Source organism: Anas platyrhynchos, chromosome 1 (assembly GCF_047663525.1).
Source record: "Anas platyrhynchos isolate ZD024472 breed Pekin duck chromosome 1, IASCAAS_PekinDuck_T2T, whole genome shotgun sequence".
Taxonomy (NCBI): domain Eukaryota; kingdom Metazoa; phylum Chordata; class Aves; order Anseriformes; family Anatidae; genus Anas; species Anas platyrhynchos.
In genome coordinates this window covers 126,505,027-126,529,006 of record NC_092587.1, presented here as the reverse complement: position 1 = coordinate 126,529,006, position 23,980 = coordinate 126,505,027, and the positions used below count along the sequence as shown (strand labels likewise).

At 43.2% G+C, this 23,980-nt stretch overlaps 1 protein-coding gene across 4 annotated transcripts in view; it reads right to left on the bottom strand.

Moving 5' to 3' along the window:
- MAP7D2 (MAP7 domain containing 2) overlaps positions 1 to 23,980 on the bottom strand; it is a 75,466-nt gene that overhangs the window by 50,795 nt on the left and 691 nt on the right. For 3 of the 4 annotated variants that reach the window (XM_038172901.2, XM_072028752.1, XM_072028755.1), the window contains exon 1: positions 15,393 to 15,510. The exons of the other annotated variant lie outside the window; for it this stretch is intronic. In XM_038172901.2, coding sequence (XP_038028829.2) covers positions 15,393 to 15,495 — 103 coding nt within the window. In that variant the 5' untranslated portion in view covers positions 15,496 to 15,510. Of the gene's footprint in view, positions 1 to 15,392; positions 15,511 to 23,980 lie in introns of those variants that run through there. 4 annotated transcript variants of the gene reach the window in all.

Genomic DNA, 23,980 nt, shown 5'->3' with positions numbered 1-23,980 from the left:
ACAACTGCAGCAAGTTCTGAAATTGATAAAAGTAGACCCGGGAGGAAAAATCACAAGTTTCAGTTTGAAAAAAGGAAGTTTTCAAGATGAAAACAAGTAACTAATTTGCCTGCTGTGCCAACAGCTTTTGATTATTAATACTATCTATGTCTAGACAGATAGGAGACAATATCTTGCATGGTGCAGCTGCCATCACCAGCAGTAAAATCATTCTTTTAAACTGCAATACCACAGCTAATTCCAGAAATTATTTTCAGAAAATATTCTGTAGGGTTTCTGTAGTGTTTTGTTTTTTTTTTTTTTTTTGAAATAGTGCAAAGTGCTCTATTGAACAGTATTTGAAGAGAGAATAACTCCCCCCCCCCCCTTTAGAAATATTAAAAATATAGGTAAATCGGTCATTCAATTTCACTCTCAAAATGACTCTGCCAAAGACATCTACCAGATGATGTAAGAAACTGAGATTCCTTCCTCTCACTGGAAGAAGATCCAGGCTTTTTCTAAGGACTTTCCATCTTTTAAGGGTATAAAAAAAGTAATAGGTCTACTACTGTAGTTTATGCAAAGCTAACTTCTACAGGAAGATCAGTGCACAGAGCTCTGTTAGTACTGTCTTTTTAAACACAAATACACAGCACTTTACACAGTGAATACATTGTTATTTCAAGATTACATTTCTTGCTGGCAAAGAGTTCAGCTGGAAGTGTTGTTTATTGTATGAACAATCAAAGATTGGATTAGTCCTTACATTTTTGCACGTGTGTTTTGTTTAGACCATGTTAGACTGATTTGCAGGATTAAAAATGCGCAGTAAGATTTAGGAAAAAAAATATATTTCTGTGAATAGATATATGCCCTTCATAAATATATACAGCAGAATGGGGGAAGGCAGGAAATGAAAACAAGATGTAAAAATGTGTCCCAGTTTTCACAAGCAGAGTGATAAACAGTAGCACCTTTCAAAACAATGCAAGATTGTACTGCAGGCTTTATCTTTTTTGTCCTTAACACCATTCCCAAGCAGTGATCCTCACCATTTTACAAGGTTATCTCAAAGCAGGAAAACTGCTGCTACAGCTTCCATATGCAGGGCAGACCAGGAAGGATCACATCAAAACCCGTTTCTGCAACACAGCAGTGCCCTGGCAGTTCTCACCTCAGGACCAGGATCTCTGCCCAGAGGCGGAGTTACAGCCAAGCGAACAGCTTTGTGGTGTGAAGGACAATGTGCAAGTTATGCTTCACTGGTGACAGATGTTACACAATGTTGATTCTTACACTGTATTTACCAAAGAAAACAAGCTGTATTTATACGTACCTGGGTAATAGGGCTGTATAGATAACACTGCCATGATGACACGTGATGACAGTGTGATTAGGCTAATTACCTGTTTCTACCTTAGCAGACTACTGCTACAGAGAGGATCAGTACCTCAGGCTCTGTTTCTCCTGATCTCATGCAGTTTTCCTCACTCATTTTACTTAAAAGAGAACAAATGGTTATGGGAATCTCTCCCTTCTCTGCCTTTTTTTTTTCCCCTGGAATAATTCAGCTTCCACCTAAAATGAAGCCCTGCTGTTGGGCCCTGCCTGTGCGTGCATGCCCTTCTTTAGCCCGCCCTACAGGTCCTCACCTGCCTTCCCACTTCTTGGACTCCATCCACATGAACTCTTTTCCCTCAAAACCTCACAGCTGAAAATAAAACCGTGCCTTGCTGCCACAGCCCCAAGGCTTCCAGCACAAGCACCCTGCACCCCACCGCCGTGCCCACTTCCCCAGTGTGTGTGATCAGCCAGAGGAGGCTCCTGAGTTGCCACAGGGCTCTCTGGCAGGACACACAGACAAGTTTTACTTATGCAATCACGTTACGTCTCACCCCCAAAAATTTGTCTGGGCTGAACAAACAGATAGGCTGCACCACAACATGGAGGGATGAGCTCCAGTGAGAGGCGAGCCTTGGCTGCCTCACGACATGGCGGCACAGGCCTGCAGCACGCCAGGCACAGCCACCCAGGGAGCCACATTACCTGAGGCGAGGCTGCCAAGTACAGGCAGCCCAGACTGCTCACATTTTCATTTTTCAGTCATTAAGGTAGAGCAGACTTAAAACCACAGTAAAGAAGAGCATTTGTTGCCTTGCTGTAGCTGACTGATATTTTTCTTCTCATGAACTATTTAGAAGAGTTGCAAGGCCGTAAAGCAGCACTTACTGCAGTACACCTTACAGTAAAAGTTCCTCTCACTTCCAGTAGTAGTAAAAAAGAGAATCAATGCAAATCAAATGGGTTACTAAAATAGAAATATTTCAAAGTTGACATCTTCTTTTATAGAACTTCACCTAGGGGCTCTCTGACAAAAAAAATAATAAAAATGCTTTGTATATGCTTTGTATTCAATTTACTGTTGAAACAGGTCTACTCCATCTCTTTTTTCAAGGAATTTTGTCCAGAAATATCTGAAATATTTGATGAAAAATGACATTCTAGTTCTTAATCAGTATCAATATACTACCAATATACTGCTTTCAGAACAACTTTAATTAAAGTTGTGCTATTACTATTGTGTTATTAGAGATAGAATATGAAACCTCAAGTGATCTGTTCCTCTTACAAGGAGTTTAAAAGTTGTTCAACTTTCCCCTTTCTTTCCTCTGAATTATCTGAATAGTTTTTGGCATGTATGAATATCCTTGCAAGTGACCTGACCCAAACTAAACAAGGTCAGCAGGGTTTTTATCTGAAAGGATTCAAGGATCCAAGTGCAAGATTCAGTGCGTCCACACTGATACGTCTGATATACACAATGACAATGCATGGGGCATTCCTTTTGTTATGACTAAAATTAGCTTAACTTGTGCTAATACTCATAAAGCTCAATTTTTGGTTCATTTTCCTTGAGAAATGGAAAAGTGCAGAGACAGATCTGGCTTAAAGAACTGTAACCTCATTTAAAGTTGGATCCTCCCAAGTTTGTTCACCCCTACGAGCGACAGAAGGATTCTCAGCTTATTTTTAGCTACACAATCAGCATTACCAATATCTTTTTATGAAACATTGTGTATTTTTGGTAATAGAAAAATAAAAAAATCACTGACAAAAATTCCTACTGCAAGCAGTTAAGTATGGCAGATTCAGAAATACTCAAGCAAGGACAAACCATTAAGTCTGTAACAAAGAAACACTGAAAAATCTCATCCTTAGCTAAAATTTTGGCCCAGCAGCCTCAGAACCCCCGTAAGGAACATTTCTTCCATTCCCATCCCCACACATACCTGTCTACAAAGACGTAGATTTCCGCATAACTACCATTTCTGAATCCTCAGACAAATCTCTCTGCTTTAAAGTTTTAAAGAATTATTTGCCACATTTTAAGTAACAGCATCTCGTCACACTACTCAGATGAAGCAATCGCAATTTCTGTTTGATACACCACTTTTCCAAATAAGTCTTTGGGTTTCACAGACACTTCAATGCGATGCTCAGAAACCGAGGGCAAAGGTCTGAGTGCAAAAGCTCTGTATAGATGTAAAAAAAATTTCAAGTGATGACAAATAGGGAAGGGTGAAGGTGATGGCTCAGTCTTCAAGGGCAGGCTGGGGGCACTGTAGGCTTTTCTTGTCAGCTGCGGGTATTCAGTGAGCAGAACAATTTTGGAAGCTTGTTACTGGTTCAGTGAGCAAAGGAAGCTAACGAACACTTAGCAGAGCCCCACGTTACCAGCCAATTAAAAGCTTTACGTTACCGCACCACCTCACTGAAAGCAATAGGCAGGAAAATCATCAGCTTCACAGATCTGCTCCCTCTTTATAAAAAGACCAGACAAAGAAAAAATAATACACAAGAGTCTATACAGTCATTCTTCCCACAGCTATTATTGCAGCACAAACAAAGGCATGTCCCCGAGCTGCTGTACTCAAAACATAGGCTGTTTTTATTTGGTGAATACTGTGATTACCTTAATATAACTAATTTGGGGTGAGCCTGTACACAATTCTTTAAAAAGAAAATTGCCTCTTTGCTAAGTAATGTTTTCATACCACTAAGTAGCCAATTTCCACACAACCTCCGTTTTGCAGAGAGTAGTACTATGCTCTCATCTATTATACATAATTATAGCAGAGACGATCACTTGGATACTAGCACTTCTATACTATAACAGCTCTGAATTCAGTGACAAAAATAGCTGCCTAGAATACTCAGGGCATTATTTTCCCATGGTAATAAGGCAATTAAAGCTAAGCACATTTAAGTATTAATAATCAACGCAGCTATATATGCGGTTAGCATCGTAGCTGGGTGAGTAGCAGTTGCATCGCGATCATTTCTTGAGAATCCAAGCAGGGGGAGATGAACTGGGCCAGCTTACAACAGCTGAACAAGGTTGTATTTTTGATAACTGCCTTCTGGTGCTACAGAATCTAATTTCCATACAGGAAAAAAAAATGTTTTTTGGCAAATGGAAAATATCTCTGTAATTTTCTACATATGCCTCAGTCAATGGGCTTGAGGATGTGTGGATCGCACCTGTTGTTTCACGAGCTGTGGAGTACTGATTTAGGCACGAGGAGCCTGCCTTGTTCTTCCACCCCCTATCAAACAAACAAAAAACATGAAATCTCCTCCAATTCTTCCATTATTCATTACATCAGAAGTAAGCAGCTTGACATAAATAAATTCCCTAACAGCTTGAATGCCTCATTTGTAAATGGCAAACAAATCTCTGTCTCAGTATAACAGCTTTTCCTGGGGAGTCAGTTTATTTTAAAAATAAATTCAGACATTATCATACCAAGACATAATTACGGGATTTCATGTCTGAAGTACCAAAGCTGTGCAATTAGACTTCTGTAGCAAAAAAAAATAATCAATAAATTAACAGCTACATTGGAGGCCCTATCAGATTTGCTTCTAGGAGTGGAGGAATCCTTATACTGCATTGCTGTACACCTTGATCCTGCTATGGATATGTACACCTACATTCCCCATACCAATAGCTTATACCAGTGGCTGTGTCCACACACAGAAATCCAGTGGCCACCAGCACAGCTGTGTCTCAGAGAAGACAGGCTTTTTGAGGCAGCACAGCTAGAAGTACCTCTACGTTGCTGCAACGATGCTCCCATTAAGATTGCCCTCATGAAAGGTAGTTCAATGAATTCACCCATTTGATCTAGGGTTTCGGCATTATGCACACACACTATTGGCACCACCGAAATGAGGAACAGCATGAGGCATCGCAGTCTCTAAGGACAAAGTCCACATATCCAAGACTACCTACGACCGAGTGCTTTGGTGCCAAGGCGATGGATGTTACACAGAGACCTGATGGAGATTACTCACCCAGCAAGTCTCACACACTCAAGTGGGGTATTTGAAAACACGACTTTTGTTTCCGAATTACTTTTTAAGGCTTATCATGGAAATTTTCATCCTACTCACTATATCAAAATAGTGAGAAATAACACCAGAGGATGCCTAACCAAAGCATCTCAAACCTGCAGACAGCAGATTACATTTGGGGATTTCTGTTCCAACGTGCACACGAGCACAGCACATCTCTCACCTTTTCCACCTACCCACCACATGAGACCATGCACTGGCTTGCAAGGGTGTAGGGGGACCACTCCATGCAGTGGGAAAACAGGGATAGCAGGGGAATGCTTTGAAGGCAGGACACCCAGCTCCACCACAGCTTGGCACCACCGCCTCTCCCACGCCACGACTGCTGAATAAAACGTGGGGAGTCTGGCAGAGTGCAGCTCGAGCAGGCAGCTACGTCTGGCAGGTGGGAGGGAGGTGACAGCACAGCTCTTTAAAGCTAGTGGCAGGTGCTGACCTGCCTGAACGAGGGGATTTCATGCTTTATCTGCACAACCTGATGGGTCTGACTTTGGATTTTGACTAGCACTTGAATTTGTTCTAAAATACAGTACTGTGTCTGAGCATGACAACGAGCTTCTTTTCAGTATTCTGACTGTAGCTATCTAAATACACACTTGCTTACAAAGGTCATTAGGTAAATCAAAATCAAGGGCTTGCATGACACCACAAGGCAAGGAAGAAGGGCTGTCATTTGAGATCCACTTTATTTTACATGCTTATCTTTTTTGTAAAGATAATCAAGGCAATGTTTGAGGACATGGGGGAGCATGATAATACAACATACAGAAGCATCCTCTGACATCTGCACACACAAAATCAGACCAAGCTAAATATTTTGACATAGGGAACCTAGGGAAGAAAGAGCATCACTTTGATAGTCTCCAGAGGCAAAAAAAGCTTTTAAAAAGGAAAACAGACGCAAATAGTCTGTGTGGGAAGACTGAGTTAAGGCATTATGAAGGTTTAACTACAGCCTCTTAAAATTTTTGTTTTTATTCTTTGCAATCACTCAAGCCCTAGTTCAGAATATTTTACCAAGCAAGTCAATCTTTCAGAGCAGTACAGTGAAAATTCCCTTAATGTGCACATCTCAGAGCCCTGAAGGGCTTCAGAAAGCTGTGACCCTGCTTAAGGGTGAAAACTTCACTTCTTTTATATGGCTCCACTCTTAACTGTGTTGTTAACAGTGATTCTTTGGTAGCTTAACAAAAAAAAGTTCAAGAAATAGTCTGCAGCACCATAAAAGAAGCCTGATTTAACAGAGGAGAAGGCACACAGCTCCAGACTACTAGGGTCACTCCAAAGTCAGACCAGGGCTGAGAGCAGGCGGCTTTCTCAGGGCTGCAAAGCGAGACAAATGGGATACCCCACACGGAGGGTGTGAAAGGTGGCCGTCTGAGACATGGCAAAGCAGGGAAGGGATCCCCCTTGCTCCTCATCTTGCGTGAGCAGACATTCCCAAACCAAACCAGGACCACCACCAGAAACCCTTGCACTTCAGGCTATGTTTTCCAGCCCTATCCGATGGACAGACCTGCTAGAAGGTAACTTCTGTACGTCACAGGGATATCGGAAGGAAAAACAGGAGCTTGGTCTAATCTATGTAAACATGAGATTTCACTAAGAAATCACCTCATGAAACAAAGGTCAGAATTTAAAGAGGGCAATACATTTGCAACACAGCGTGCTCCTGGTTTAAACTTGAAACCAACAGAGCCAAGCTTGTATGTTGTAGGTGTACATTGGTCTCCTTTGCAGAGACCAGTTCTGAACAACTAGGTCATATTAAAACAGCATAGAGAGGAGATAAAGATGTGGATATTTTTGAAAAAGATGGAAAACAAGCAACTACAATAATGCCAATGCACTCCTGAAGGCGTTATCTTATAATCTTAAAGATAAAAAATCATATTAGGACATGCCTGTGAGTTTACAAACACGGTAAGATCCACAATGGAAAGCTAGAACACTTTTGGTGGTGTTACATTTTCAATCTACTTACCCTGGAATTTGGTAAGAAGTGGACCATTTACAATAAAACCCATGATATTTGAACCCCATCAGAAACACTGCTTGCCTTATTTGACTTATAAAGGCAATATAGTAAGAATAAATGGCCTTCCAAAATGAAAGCAGGAGCCAAGAACTCTGAATTTGCTTTGTGAGCAGACTGTTGCTGTGTTCATGCACACAACAAGGCCCACTGCTGAACTAGAGGACAAATGTCATGCTTATCTGCTCAGGAGCATCAGACAACTTTGTTTCAGAAACAGCACTACTGTAGGTGCTTTGAGATAAGACTATTAATAGGAACAGCAGCAACATCCTCAAAATCAAACAATTTCCTAGCTTCTGAGTACTTTCTAACTTCATATCCTTATCTTGATTAAACCACTCTAGGATTTTAAAGGACAACCTATGAAGTTCCTTTGATCAAAAGACAACAGTAAGTCATGATTTTGCTGTGGAGGATGACGTGTATCTGATTAAAATGTAAAGCTCAGAGCAAGGAATAAGACAGCAGTCTCTATACAACTCAATTTTCATTCTGAAGATTACTGCTAGTTTTCATGGAGAACTGAAAAATCTCAAGTCTACATTAGGGTTATGTACTTATGAAACTGGATGATTAACCTCAAATAGGAAAAAAAGCACAAAAATACACAGCAGTCTTGTAGATTTTACAAAGGCAGTAGAGTTGGCAACGTTTTCCTTGCTGCATATTTTCTGCAGAAAGTTCAAACAGAATTGGGACTTCATGGTGCAAATATCTGATAATGGCATTGAGAAACAGAAACTCATTCCACATATGCCGAATTGTGGACAGAGCTGAAGTTTCTTAAAATATTTGAAATTATCATTAATACTTCTAACACGAACTATACAGTTATCTTCCACATACTACACATAATTTAATAGACAAACTGCAAGTAGCCAGCCTCTGAATGACCATTAAGAATGCCAATCAATTAGAAAAAAAGACTGTCACATCTCCAGACAGCGACATAGCCCTCTGAAGGACACAAGGGGCATGGGGCTGCTTGCTTAGCCCACCCTGGCCAGAGCCAGCAGTTTAGGGGCGTCCTGCACAGACATCCCTAATAAGAAAATACCCCCTCACCCCATTGGACATGCCATACGGGTCCATCCTCTACGAACTGTCACTCTTACACATTCAACATCAAGATCGTGTGACGGTAAATTTTATGATTTTCCTTATAATGCCTTCTGGAAAGGCTTTTTTTTTCCTCTCCCTACTTACACTTGCCTCCTGCAGACACTCCTCCCCATGGAGGCTTGCATCTAATGAGGATGTAATTCTGTCTGCCTTTCTATTGCTCAATTACTCAGTATAATTTCTCTAATAAACTTCAGTAAATGACAACTCTCTGCCTGACTGTTCTTAGCACCTTATCAACACAAACCACCATTGCTGTATCCACACTTTTCCCACATCATTTATGAATTCAGCAGGTAGTGCAGGGCTTTCTTTATGTTTAGCATCTGATGAATACTACTACCACCTTTTAGAAAATCCAAGTATACCTCTTCATCCGGACCACTTCACATATCTGATGACCTCCTGTGAGAAGGCCAATTACTATAATACATGCAGGTAGAATATATATAACTTCTCCATAGACTCTTTCCAGTATATGTTGTCTATTAAGTTTTATGCTTGAAAACTTTGATTTGCCACTCTTCAGTTCTCTGCATCACTTTGAAGTCTTTGTATGGAGGATAATTTCCTCTGGCATCAAAAATAATTTCAGGAATAGATTAAACTATATTCCTTTGCAAGAAAAACTTAGATAAGAAACATCCCTTAAGCTCTTCCACACTGAACACTGATTCAAATAACTAAACTTGAATGGTACAGCCTTATGTTTCTCGACTGTTCCCTTCACACATTCACCATTTAGCCACCTGCCACAAAGTCTGGCAGGCTTGGTGTGATGGGGGGGCTGAGAGGGGGCTACGTTCACAGTCCTTTTTATGTCTTTATTGATTTGCTCCTCAAAAACATCCGTCTTGTAATGCTATCCTTTTAACTTCCCAAAGATCATGCTTTCTTCCATATTCTCATTTGGATATATTTTCCCTCCTGTACTTTTATTTCCAGCATCTTCCTTCCTTTAGTCTGCTACTTAACCGTGCTTTGTGTGTCCATGGAGAAAGAACGAACTATTTTTAGATGCATACATGTAGATGTTTTTCTGCACCTAAAGAAAAGAAAGAAAGAAGGACACAACAACAGATCTATTAAGCATCCTGTAAAATCTGCCTGCCTTCTTACATCAAGAGGTGATTTAAATGAAACCATTATCAGCAATTAACCCAGTGGTGCCAAACCAGCTGCCTCCTGGCTGTGTGCTTGTTGCCCAACATACAACAGGTGGCTGTCCCATGCCTAGACAGGGCATCTCCTGCCACATGGGACAGCCACCAGCACAGCAAGGAAGATGAGAGCTGAACGCAAACTGCCACTGCTCTACAAGCTTTGTTGGCTTCATGAGGGCAGCCTCTAACTTGCCAGGGAGGTCGAGATCCATCTGAAATTCAGTGGTCCTATTTAGACACCTATCTCTGGGTAGTGGCTCTTGGCTTCTCTCTTCCCCACCTTCTGGAGGGGAGCAAGGTGCTTTTGGGAGTAGCCACCTCCTCCTGAGGCAGTTAGCATTTAATGGTGACTTCCCAGCTAGGGATCAAAGGCTTCTAACAGAACATGCTGAACTTGGGTTTTCCAAGAGATTAGACGAAAGCTCTTATTTTTCAATTTCATTACATAAAGCCATAGCCTACATCATCAGCCTTTGCAGTCTTGAACCAAGGCTGCATTTCTTCACTGCAAGAGAAACAGACCTTGAGGCAAAGACGGTATCAAAGCTTTGAAAAGAATGGAAGAAAAGCCAGTTAAAGCATCCCAGCTTAAGGAGGAACTAAAATATTAGGCACTTAATTTCATAATTATCTCCTTGGACTGGCAAAGAGATAAAAACATAGCCTCAAAACCAATTTCAGCAAAACTAAAGCATTTAAGAACGTAGAAAGCCCAAAACAGATGAAGAGAACCTAGCTCTTGATGTAATGTTGACAAGTTCACATTTGATGATTATTTCCCCCTGGCAAACCTGTGTAAATGCTCATTAGAAGGTATCATTTCCCAGGAAAGTGTCTCTTTACAAGAAATTAGCACAACAGTAGTACCAGCCTTTCACTATATAGTTTCAGGTTCAGGACTTGCTCAAGCTGAATGCTCAGAGCAGCATGAAATAGAGAGCACGAGCGCTCTGTTAACCTTAGAGATAAGAAATAAACCCAAGGAGACCTCAGAGTTTTCACAGTTAAATGAAAGCACAGCAAGAATGATTACTGAAAAAGGTCACTGGGAAACAACAGCAGTGCAGTAATGCTAACGTAAAATAAAACTTTTATTTAATCTTAATCCCATTAGCCTTTTTCTCCATCACAGAAATAAATCCCACTCACAGCAAAAGGGATGCATGGCATGCTTTTTCCTTCCTGTGACTGGCTGTAAAAGAACTTGAAGGAAAGCATAGGTTGCTTCCAAAGATGACTTACAAAATTTGTACGTATCTGATGCACAAAATCTGCAACAATTAAATCCATTGTAAGAGAATGAAAAAGAATAAACAGTAAGAATAAAGCAATAACCTCACTGAACTGCATTTTTCTTTCTACTTATATGCAGGATGACAGATTTTAAAATCAACATATCTAGCAGATGTTCCGGTACACAGCCTCACACATTGATTTCCTTGCAGGGTCATCCATCAGGAGCAAGATGCTCCTTAAAAAAAAAAAAAGTCTTTAATCAGATCTCTTCTTTTGTGAAAGAAATCAATGCACAAAACCCTTACCTGTTTCCACATTTATAAATGCATGTGTAACAGGACCATGAGGAAAATCAATGAGTTCCTCTCTAATGTAATGATGTTTCTTCACAGAATGAAAATATAGGGAGACTATTTATTCTTTAATTAGCTTGTCATTCTTTCTTAAGCCTGCTTTTACTCTGTTTTTGCCAACTGTCTAGAATGCAATATCCAATTCTGTAAAAGAAAAATATTAGCAATAATAGTGTTGATATCTTCTGCTAAGAAACACATTAGAAAAAGCAGAAAGAGAGGGGGGGGAAAAGCAATTTTGTCAGAGAATTCCCACATTCTGTACTATTCATCAGAGTTAAGTATGTCCATGCCCAAGTGCTTCCAAGATGAATTTCTTTGTTCTACGTGGATGACTGCATTCTGTCTTCATAATAAACTAAATGGTAGGAAGAACAAACTGTAGAAAACAAAGGAACTTGCAAAAAGAAACATTATGAGGGCAGATTTCACTGCAGATCTTTTGTCGCTGACATGAAAAACAGGGAACAGGAACACCTTCTCACCATCTTCCCTTTGGTCTTCAGCTCATACGTGACATAGATGAAGTGAAACGCATTGATCAAAGTTATCTTCCTCAATATTTTTCCCATGCCAACTACAGCTAAACCTTGAAAGAAATTCAATCCTTCTGACAGCAAAGGAGGCAAACTTCTGAGACCAGAAGAAATTGTATTAGTTTCTCCAAGTGAACAACCTACGTGTTTTGTATTGTACTCAGTCTTTTAAAAGCACTATAAAATTGATTATTTCAACTTGAGAAACTGGTTTTGCAACAGTTGAGGGAAGAAGGGAGGAAAGATACAGAAATGGCACAGAGGTGAGATTAACGTTGGAGAAATTCAGGCTTATACTGCCATGTTTCACCCCTGATATCACACTATCTGAACAAGATAGCTATGCGCAGATGTATATTCTTAATTCGGTTGCAAGAAGCATGGCAGATAAGCACTATGAAATGTTAACACTTTCACTGCTTATGCATTCCTCCACAATTTTGCAGAGCTTTGACATTGAAAATCATGAGCTTCATTCTCACTTTTTAATCAACAACTTAAAAACAGATAAATCCATCTACTCTCCAAAGTCCTTCCCCCGCTGCTTATTTATTTTAATTCAAGCCATTTGAAAATCTTGTATTTCTGTCCTTCTACAGGAGTCAAGTCATGGTCACTAATTAACAAATATATCTTCTTTGCAAAACGCAAGCCTCACTAAGTAACCTAAGAGGTAACACCAGTACCAGAACATCAGAGCAAATGCTATGAGTCAGTGACTTCCAATAATAATGAACTTTCACAGTACTCAAGCTGGGTGAAAAAATGTCAGAGTACCATAGGAACCTCTAAGGAAAGCAATGCAATTGCTCATTACTGGTAATACAGATGACTAAAGCCATGTCCTAGTAGCATCAGCTAAATAAAAGAAAATACTAGTGCAAATAAGTGTTCCAGTGTGTGCAGTTTCACACAAAACCCACCAGTGTGAGCTTCCTACCACCTTCATTCACTGCCACTGCTCTTCAGGGAACATGCAGCTGTACAGAAAAAAAAATAAATTGCTAAACGATCTACCAGAACTTGTCCATCCATATCTGAAGCACAGGCTTCATTGCTTGTTTTCAGGAGGACCTAAAAGCTCCTACAGAAGAAAGCAGAACAAATGGATTTCTGCCTCACTTCTGAACTTGAAGCTGCCAATGCTATGCACGTTGGCTCACCCGTGGCATGCATGAAGTTAAAATAGCATTAACACTGGCATACGGAGAAGTATCACTCACATGTAATATGAAATAGCTCAAATACAGAGAAAGCTTTTAAAGATACCAGTTTTCCATGAGCTGCCTCCCCGAAGCCAGGCCCACTGCAAGTGGGTGATGCTCTGCCTCCCAGCCCTGAACTGCAGGTAGTCCACCTCATCACCTCCCTGAAGTCAAGCCTAAAATGTGCCTTTGCTAAGGCACATAAACTGTCTCCATTTATCTCCTTCCAAGAGCAATCAGGACTCTGAGGGAGGTGTCAACTGCCTTCAGCTTTAGGATCCTTCCAGAGGAAGGGGAAAAAAAAAGTATAGTTTGCTATTACTACCTTTTATACCTATACCTACCTATTATGCCTATTACTTCCACCTCTAAAATAAAGCAGACTGCTTTCACTGTCCTTGTCAATACACACCTCTTTGGCGTAACTTTTGGTCCATCCCTGCCTCTACACACACATACAAGGTCACAATTTAAAAGACTTCTGCAGACCTCTCCCCCCTGCCCACATTTCTCTACTACCGTTACCAACTTACAAGACACGAAAGTAGTAAAGGAAGTGTCCACCTTTCTCAGCAGCTTACCGTGTCCTCCTGGATCAGCTTCCCACCTCCTCCACGTGTCTGTGCTGCACACAAGCCTTCTCGCTCCTCCTGGCTGCGATTTACTGTTCTGCCAAACATTTTTAAAAAGCACATGCCCTCACGCTGCAAGCACGGTGCTACGAGAGCTGCTACTTCTCTAGACCTAGCAAGCAATCTGTGTAGGAGATGAAAACACACAATTTTCGAAGGCAAAAAGCTTTGAAGGATATTCTACACAACGTTCATGGCAGGATCTTAATTTTCCATTTTTAATTTTCACTCACCTGAGCTTTTTGTCACTAGGAACAAAGCAAGGCTAAAACGAAGAACAATCTTATAATAACTTTGAAAGCTCTTTAATCCAAAACTAAGCAGTTGTACACGGCCTCATACATTCACTTCCCTTCAAGTGAAGTGGAAAAAAAAAAAAAATCACCCTCAGGCACCTAAGGTTTTGACAGTGGGTCCCAGTTACAGCTCCTGATGGGAAGCACAGCTTGGCTAAATAATAGGGAAGCTGGCCTTCCAGCTAACCGTGCAGGTCCCTCATATCTTAACAACTGGAACCCTAAAACGCTGAAGGACAGCATGGAGGCGTGAGGGACAGAGCTGGTGTTTGGCACGAGGGAGAGCCAGGCTGTTTGGTGATGCTGTAGCTGGCAGCACAATCTCTTCTGCTCTCTCCTAACCCTAACCCCTTCCATAAAAGCCTTATGGAGAACCAGCAAAACTCCTGCTGAACTCCTTGCTGCTAAATGAGTGTCCAAAGCCTGTGCTGGCCGAACCCCTGGGCATACCTGCAGCACTGGGCCTACCACAACCCTGACAAAAAATAAAAAAATAAACAAAAAAACCAACAGCACTATGGATGATGTTTTTGCCAGCCAGCACACACCTGCCATTTATTCCTTGACAAAGGGAGCTGCCTAGGCAAGGCAAGTGGAGGCTGTGTCATGCTTTCCATGGAAGCTCTCCAGCAGCGTCATTTGTCTCTTCACGCACTGCACAGTGCAAAGAGGTGAAAACCCGAGGTAACAAATTACCTGCAGGACACAAAACATGAGCCCTGCCTGCTTAAATACACTTATGGGATTTAGAAATTGGTAAATATTTAGCAGTCAGTGCAAGAGAGGAAATATGCTTGCTGCAGCATTATTTACAAGAATCTGCAAAAATGCATGCATACAGCAATGGTGCGAGTCAGTGCTTCTCTCGTTTCCACTACCCTACCAAAAAAAATAAATCACAAAAACGTGTCCTGGACAAGAAGGGTATGTCAAAAACCTATGTTTGCACCAGTTCTACTTGCCTTTGCTAATCTAGAATTGCACCAATTAAACTGCAGTTAACAAACCTACTAATCAGGGTTGCTACAGCAGGCAGAAGTGAACAAGAGCAGCAGTAGTTTGGGCGTTAAGCACAAAAGAAGAAAAACAAAACAAAAAACAACAACAACAAACATCTCGGGTAATAGCAGAGCAGCAGCAGCTGCTTATGCCGCACTTTGATCTGCACCCCCAGGGGCTTGGCTTGGCTTCCCCTCGCTGCTACCTCGTGAAGCGTAATGGCAACACCCGCCCTGCAAATCCGGAACACCTTCCAAAATAAATGTCACACCTCAACTCCAACTCCCTCCCCCTCGATTAGCTTTTACCTGCAGCCTGCCCTGAGCTGGGCACGGCTGCCCTGCTGCAGCACAGCCCCGTGCAAAAGCCTGGGGCACGGCATGGTGGGGAGCCTCAAGGCTCCTGCACCCACCTGCTTTGTGATTTTGGCCTCTGGATGCTCCCATGTGCCACGAACCGGGACGCAGTTGCTCCTTTTCCAGGGGAGGAAGCTGCTTGTTTATGCTACAATTCATGGGTGCAATAAAACGAGAGCGCCTGCCCACCGGCCGTGCCTCACCAGGAGCGATTAGGCTCAGGTGAGGACGTTCAGAGCAAAGTTCAGGACGCACCTGCACACGGGGAGGCTGCCGTGCGCTCGTGCCAACAGGACGGGGTTCTACCCAACACAGCACCATGCACCGAGCTCATGGGGGGACCCGCATGTGCTCCTCCAGCAACGTAGGAGGATGTCCCTTCTGCATGCCCAAACTGGCAGCAGCAAGAGGGACCGGTCTGTCTGGGACAGCAGGTGAGGCGACAAGAAGGCAGAGGCAGGTAAGACACGCAGCCGACCATTTGGACCTCCTCTGCCTCTCCAGGGTTGGTGCCACCAAAGAGTTAGCAGCAAAACTCGGCATCCAAGCTTGTTACACGGGAACGTAACAGCCAGACTCGATGGTCTTTGAGGTCTTTGCCAACCTAAAAACTAAGTGTTTGAAGACTCGGGGCAAACTCCTTCAGCACAACGTGCACGGCCAAACCTGGAACCAGGAGCCCAGTCCTACACCACCCTGTGTACGCTGTGCTGGCTGACACACACCAGGAAAGGTTTTTGCTCTGCAAAGCTGACACGATGAGCCCTTACAAGCTTCCGTAAGCTACACCAAACCCAGCTCCCAAAGACTGCAGGCTGCGTGCTAAATGGCAGCCCTTCAAATCCACCTACATATTCTGCTCTACCCCAATCTCTACCTACACAGAAGAAGGATAAATTGGGTTTATTCTGGCAAGACATAAAATAATGGAGTAGATTATCTAGCTGGAAACAAAAGACTGGAGTTGAGCGCATTCAGATCTAGTTGGAAGTAGAGCTAGCTTTTGGCTGCTGAACAGTTAGCTCTTCCCGATTCCTTCAAGGGTTTTCTTTCTTGGGACCTTTTCAGCTGTCTGATTTTATGAAGGACTGCACAATACAATCTGCCTGAAACGCTACTGCTTCGAACCAGCTCCAGCAGCTCTCGGCCAGCAGGGCTGGAGGCCAAAATCTAAGAATTACGTCTTCCAAGAGCTACGCCGCCCGTAGTAGTTTTGACTGGAGCTCCTCGAGAAGCGTGCATCACCGGGAGCTATCTGGATGGATTTCAGTGCCAAATTGCCGTTCAAATACCGTGTGGAGGACTCCTCCCTCTCCTCCTCTCAGCCTCTAACTCCAGGAAACACCTCATACAGCAACTTTGGGTAGCTGACAGCTGCTCTGAAGGCCAGGGAAACATTCCTCAGCCTGCATGTTGTTTGTTACCTTTGATTTTCAAAGGGTTCTTTGATACGGTGATTCTCCATTTTTGAGCTGTGATGCCTGGAGCAGGAGGTTAGATAGCAAGGAATGTGATCTCTTTTCCTTTCTGCCCAGCCTCCTCGCCTCCCCTGCAGCTGCCACAAGACAAAATGAAGAGTGACTTCAGCCCTGTGGGCTCCCACTGCTGAAAGGCAGGTGGGCTGGATGAGGTCAGCTCCTACCAGAGGCCACCCGATGGGCTCAGCCTCCTCCTCGGCCTCACACTTACTGCTCCCAAGGCTGGGTGGCGTGGAGTCAACTCCACGGGAGCACAAGAATGGATTAATGTGCTGGGTACAGCTATGGAGCCAGAGAGAGGAGCAGGACAGAGGATGGGAATGTATCCAAGTCCTCTGGATACGTCTCCAGCTCCGGGACTGCAATCTGTGGGACGCTAGGAAGCATATTGCGTGCTTGCTGCAATCTTACCCTCTGCCCTCAGCGTCATCTTCTGGCCACCAGGGAAGAGAGCAGTGAGGGAGACACCTGCTCTGACTAAGCCTGTCCATCCTTACGACCCTGTAGGCAGAGGTGAATGGATCAGAATGGGGAAGAAAGAAAGGACCATTAAATAGAGAGGAAAAAGAGCCATCCTACAAGAAGTTCAGGAGTTAACCCAGTAGGACGCCAGTTTATCAACAGCATGGGTGCACCAGCACCTACCTTGGCAGCAGAAGATTTGAATGCTGCAGTGTTTTTACCTCAACAGAGAGCCCTTCTGAGTTGCTACAGGGCCTGTGAGCCTGTCAGCATGCTTCAGGGAGCACCCATCTCAAGGAGCGCTGGCTGCACGGAGACTTTCCTTACACTCTTTGGTTCGTCTTCAGTGACAAAAATTGGATTTGAAAGTGGATGTGCTCGTGCTGCGTAACGTGACTTTCAGCTTTTTCACACATCATTTAGGCAACTTCATCACAGACTAAATGTATTAGGATTCAAAGACAGGCTGCCTATTCTTTTTGAGACACCCTTCAGCAATGAGACTTAAAGGGGATAGTCAGTGACTGTGGTGCAAGAAAAAAAAAAAAAAAGAGTACTTTTGGGCAGGGGGGGATCATGATACAGGGAAAACATACCACAAGGGGCAATGCAAACCTGCCCTTTGATTCCAAAAGGTACCATGAAAAAACAAACCCTTCCTTTTATTTGTAAATAACTGCAGAGTTTACATGAGGCATTTCTGTTTCGCTTTCGTTCAGTTCTATAACTTGTCAGTGTCCTAAAATCTGTCCTCCCTGCAAAATGCCTTCTCTAAACAGCATCTCCCCGTGCATCACTCAGGCATTTTCACTCAGTGCCATAACCTGGCCTCTGAGAGCCGCAGCCCTGAGACCCTGCAGCCCGGCGCCCTCTTCCACAACCAGCCCCTTCAGTCACGGGAAGGTCACCCCTTTATTTCACTGCACCATTAAACCGCTTCCCATGGCTGCTGAAAATTGCCCTGTTTACATGTAACCACAGCACTTAGTGTTACTAAACCCGGGAAGCATAATGGAAATACTTCCATCTATGAATAGGCCATTAAGGGTGAGGGAAAAGATGCCCGCTGGCTGGAGCACAATACTTAAAGTCAAGGAACTAAGAATAAGTCAGGCCCGACTCCCACTCCCCTTTAGGACGGGGAAAGGAGAACCGGTCCATCTACCATTTATTTTGGAAACAGTAATTGGCCTATCTTTTTGATCAACATCTCAAGAACCCCAGCAACGCGTCTCCAGCCCTCTCCCCGAGGTTTCTGCCTGCACGCACGCAGAGGCGAGTGCCAGGCTCCACACAAGCAAGGGCGAGAGCAACGTGGGCCTCCAGGAGGGAGGGAGAAGGAGGGGACTGCAGGAAGGGAAATTAAAAGCCCTTGCTTCAAGTAGGTAGAAATTACAGCAGTGATTTATTCCAATTAAATAATTGAGGCAAGAGTACTGACACTAGAGCATGCTTGGTTTTCTGCTGAAGCCACGAGGCAGCGGCGCTCTCCCTGCCTGTGCAGGGGAAGACCACTTGGGCGCTCCTTCTGTAGCCAGCAAACCCAGGCTTGCTGCACAGCCATCAGCAAAATTTGTCTCTCTCTTTCATGATCAAAGCCACATGAAGAAGTGCAGCCTACCACCACGCCTGCAACCCAAATTAATTGCAAACCAGAAACATTTCAATGAGCGCTTTGCTGAAATAAAGAATAGCTCTGCGAGCTTCTGCTCGGCATGAGACGAGTAATTTGATAATTCGTACGGATTGAACCAAGCAAGGCATCCTTCCAGGTCCTACCTAATTGAAACATAACCACAACGTGCCCTCCAGCATCTGGCAGTACAACAGACAAAACAATCAGGTATACTAATGTTACTATCGTTTTCCTGGAGATTTCTAAGGTGCTTTTACAGAGGTATCCACAGACTGATACACGCTTCCAAGGTATTTTTGTTCAACACTTCCTATCCCGTCCCATCAAGGCCTCAGGTATTAATGATTAATAAATAAAATGGGGTTCTAGAGCGTAGGTCGATGTAAGAAAGAGGAATTTGCAAAAGAAACCTTTCAACAAACAAAGGTAATCAGATTTATGAAAGTGCCTCAGATTTAGAAGCCCATCATACAAAACCAAGTTAACGTGTATTTGCCTCTTGGAAGGCAAGTGCAAACACAAGGGATGACTGTACAAAACACGGAATTATTAGTAAAGGGGCTGACTTCAAAGGTTTGACTGGTTTCATCTATTTCTGTACTCTGTACACAGAGAAAAGAGCATTTACAGGTTTCCAGCACACTGAAAAAAAAAAAAAGATCTGATTGCCTACGACAGCTCCAAACATGTGGTTACACTTGTAATAGAAAAAAAAAAGTTCAAAAAAGGTAAATACTGTGCTGCAGAAGAAACGATCTCTTCTGTTGAATCATTACAAGAAATTTGGCTCGACACTACAGCTTTTAAATGATCCCAACCGACAGAAGCACGTACGCATAACACTGGAGTACAAAAAGCTGCACTTCCCATATTGTAAAGGAATTAATTTAACCCAAGCAAAGACATCAGTAGGAGATGTTTGCTAGTGGCACCCTATTTACACCAACAAAATAACCCGCAAGCAGTGAAAGGAGAAAATTTGGCACACGGAGAAGTGCTCGCATTGCTCTCGCCGAGAGAGCGTAACACAGAGGTGAGCCCGCCCCTTGTGCAACCAAAGCTCAAGCAAAGGTCACGGGAAGGCTTTATCGATCGCCACGAAGCCAACGTTTGGCTGCGGCCCCGTAACTCCACAAGGCGGATCGGCGTCCTGCTGGGCAGGGAAGAGCCAACACGTACTCACAAGGAAGCCTCCAGGTGCTCGGGGGCAAACCAGAAGCCCAGGTCCCAGTGTTTGGTCCAAACACTTCCACGCGGGTTGATCCTGGCGTTCAGTGAGCACACGTGGCACGTGCAAACAGTGCGGTGAATGAAACCAAGCACCTGCTTCACAAGATTTCATATCACAGAGGGGATAGATTGTTTGGGAGAAGTGGATCATTCATTTAAGACAAAAACTGTGTATTATTTGAATGACAGGCACAAAGTCTGTCAGGTGTTACAGTATTTGAACTAGTAAAACTGCAATCTTGCTTTTCTTTCCTTTTTTTTTTTTTCCAGCTTAATGGTAAGATAGATTCCCACTGTGTGAAAACCACTTGCCTCCTGTCTATACACCCCCACACATCAGCATTGCTCATCATCATTAAGGAAATAAAGCACAGCAAAAGGTATTTGCACATCTCCCATCTAAAGTCAGTCCCAGGTAATACCGCGTGGTAAAATAAATCTTTGATTAGTCCAGATTTCCTGTCACCTTTTCCATCAACTTGATAAGCAGACCACCACACGACTTACGTAGCACTAATTCACCAGCTAAGCTGTCTGAACGCCAGCAGGAAATATACCACACAACATACCCTTACATGCACTGCTTTCAATCAGAGGAAATACAGGGGTAATATAACAAGTTGTGACAGAAATACCAAACAAGCCAATTACAGCAAAATAACTCGGAAATTATCTACACCTCATAAACTATGTAGGTTTAAAAAAAAAAAAAATCCACTGCAGTACTGCAAGGACTTTGTTTTTTTATGACTGCAATAACCTTAACTAGTTACAGCGTTATTTAGAAGTGCTACTCATATTTTTCTCCCAGCCAGTACGAGAGATTCACAGGGAAATTAAGCTTGGGTGTGCAACACAAACAAGTGTATTTAAGAGACTTACTGGCCCATGTCACAGTACCACAGGACACAGAGATGAATTATGAAAGGTCCCAGTATTAAACAAGATCTAGAAGATGCACAAACCACCCAAAACCTGAGGTTACCAGGCTGAGAACAACTGAGAGAGCCAACTAAAGGAGGAAGATGGTAAACAGGGAGGAGGTGACTCGAGTAGGTCATTGCTCAATGCAGTTCGCATTCCCACAATTTGCATTAGTTTCCTGATCAGCTGTGCTCCTTTCCCCATGTTGTAACATCCATTTATTTATAGAAGTCCCATGCAAACAACACTTTTTTTATTTTTATTGTCTGAACCCTATAAGAACAATTCAGAATTAAAAGCCTTGCTCTTACTTTTCTGTAGCCTTAAAATGCATGAGGCAATGAATGACAGATAAGAGTAAGATATTAAAAGCATTTCCCCTGCTGGTTTTTCTCCCCACACATTAAAAGACTAATAACTAAGAAAGTTATAATTGTATTTTATTTATTCATGAGAGGCAAGAAAGCTTTACTTCATAAATCTTCACACAATACCAACACGCAGGATGTGTAGTTTCATTTACATGAAATATGTATACGCTCCCTCAATTAGCATACCTAGAAATGATTACTTCATACAAAAAAAAGCATCCCTGATGCATTTCCACCAGCCACCAAAGCACAGGGAGGTATGTGGCACTACACAACAGCATCTTGCAAGCACTCTGAAATTTTTGGGCGTCTCACCTTCCTACCACGCATGTTTCAAGGCATCGATATGCCTTCTCTTTAATTCTCCAGTCTTGTAATTCCAAGGTAAGTTGTTTTTCTCTTAAAATTTAACAAAAATTAGTTGGAAAAGACTCTGAAATTTTTTTTTTTTGGAACAGAGGCAAAGCCTGCAAGAAAGATGCTATTTAAAAATTTAAACAATACCTTGAAAGCATGCAGAGTATTCAACTCCTTTGAACTAAAACCAATACTTGCAAATAGTAACATCACACAGAGAGCAGCACAGCAATTAAACCTGAGGGTAAACAACCTTAAACATCCATACGTGAGAGAAAATGATGTAATACAACAAGAATATACTAATGACTTAGAGAAATCAGTTGGAAAAACACTGCTAAGAAAAAAAACATACAGTATTTTGAAAGAAATACATGTATGTATTCCTTTCACCTAAATGTTTTTTTATGATATGCAGTCTAGGTTGATTTAACATGCAATTTTTTCTTAAACCCTCTTGGTCTGAAAACCAAAGTGTTCAATATTTCAGTCTCTCAGAACATACATTAAGCCAATTTAACTAGGTAGCAAAAGGGAAGATGAGTGATCCAATACCGAGCAGCTTGTCCTTCAAATGCTATTTAGTCATTACTGTTACTACAGATGGTAGCAGCAATAACGCCTACCTTTTGGTCACCCAGCGCTTTCCCTGACAAAAAAGATTCCTGCAACATCTCAGGTTGCAGCATCTCTGTTTGTTTGCTGCATGGGCTTAGATTTTCAGCAAAGGAAAACAGTTGAACTCCACAACTATTAATTGCTTGAGCCTCAGGATTTTGCTCCTTTTTGCAGCGTTATATACCACTGATCTCTTCCCTAACAGCCAAGAGATGCATACAGCCTCCTGTACTGCAGGCTTGTTTGTTCAGCTCGATCTTGGCAGAGCCTGAAGTGATGGACGACTAAATCTGGCGCCTCGCTTTCACTGTCATCCCAGCAGCATCCTCAGCACTGGAGGGCCCTAGGGAGCAAGACTTGGATGCTGCCAGAGTACCTCCCAGTTTGGGAAGGAGGACCAGGCTGCCGCCACCACCTGTCACAGGACAGCACCCCGCTGGGAACAGCTCCTGGGAGCAGCTTTGCTTTGGGATACAGAGGTAGGACCCTCCCCATCCCTGTGAGCCAGGAGGACTCCAGGAGCTGACGTACGCACAAACGTGTGAATTAAGAGAGGATGAGCTCTGTGCTCCCTCCCAGCGATTTGTGTGAGTAGCTGTTCCCACTGCCACAGAATTGGTCGAGTCCCAGAGAAGTGTCTTGTTCTCTGCTGCAACAGATGCAAACCCCATCCACGCTGCTGCCTATAAAACACACCATGCACACATCCACAACCTTCTCCCAGCACACTGTGTTATTTTCTACCAGCTTACTCAAAGAAAACAACACATTTGGCTGAGAGCACTCCACACCGCGGTGCTCAGGCACTGGTGCTCAAACACCAGCGCCTGGCCACTCGCGGTGACACCTGCCCGTGCCTCATTTAATACTATCTTTAATTACACCACATGCTGCGTTTTCTATCGATTCTCAGTCTCACGAAAAGCGGTCTCCATAACGAGTGAAGCTCTTTTGCAACGTTCATCTCTGAAGTTAGAGGGTAGAAAACAGGAAAACACCAGAAGAAAAAACCTCCGTTAACAGGGCACGTGAATACTGGGCAGACTTTCTTCGATTTCAGAGTGGGGGAAGAAATCAGAAATATGAATTCTCAGCATTAGTTGTTTTTCTCCCATGTGAGACACGGGGAATTGGAGACCCAAGAACTACAAGCGCACAACTGCTCAGCTGCAATGGATTACAGCAGGAGCTGCGGCTGCTGAGCACAGGAGGAGAGCGAGGGGCAGAAAAACGGAGATGGTCCTGGCTCCGTCCCTGGCTGCTGACATGGTGTGACCCTGGGGTAAATCCAAAGGCTTGGATTCACCTTCCCACTCCCCAAGTTTGGGAGAGTAACACATATCCCCCAGAGCAACTGTAACGCTACTTTCAGAAGTTACAGCAGCCTAGGACAAAAAGGAAATCGGTTCTTCCAACGCCTGGGCTGCGGACGGGTTGCTCGCCACAACGCCAAGGCCCCGTATCAGGCGATGGAGGTAAAAGTACAAGGAGGAGCTCGTTCCTCAGTCGCCACTCACCTCACGCCTCGGACGGGGGAAGCGGGAGCAGAGCAGTGGTGGCCACCAGCC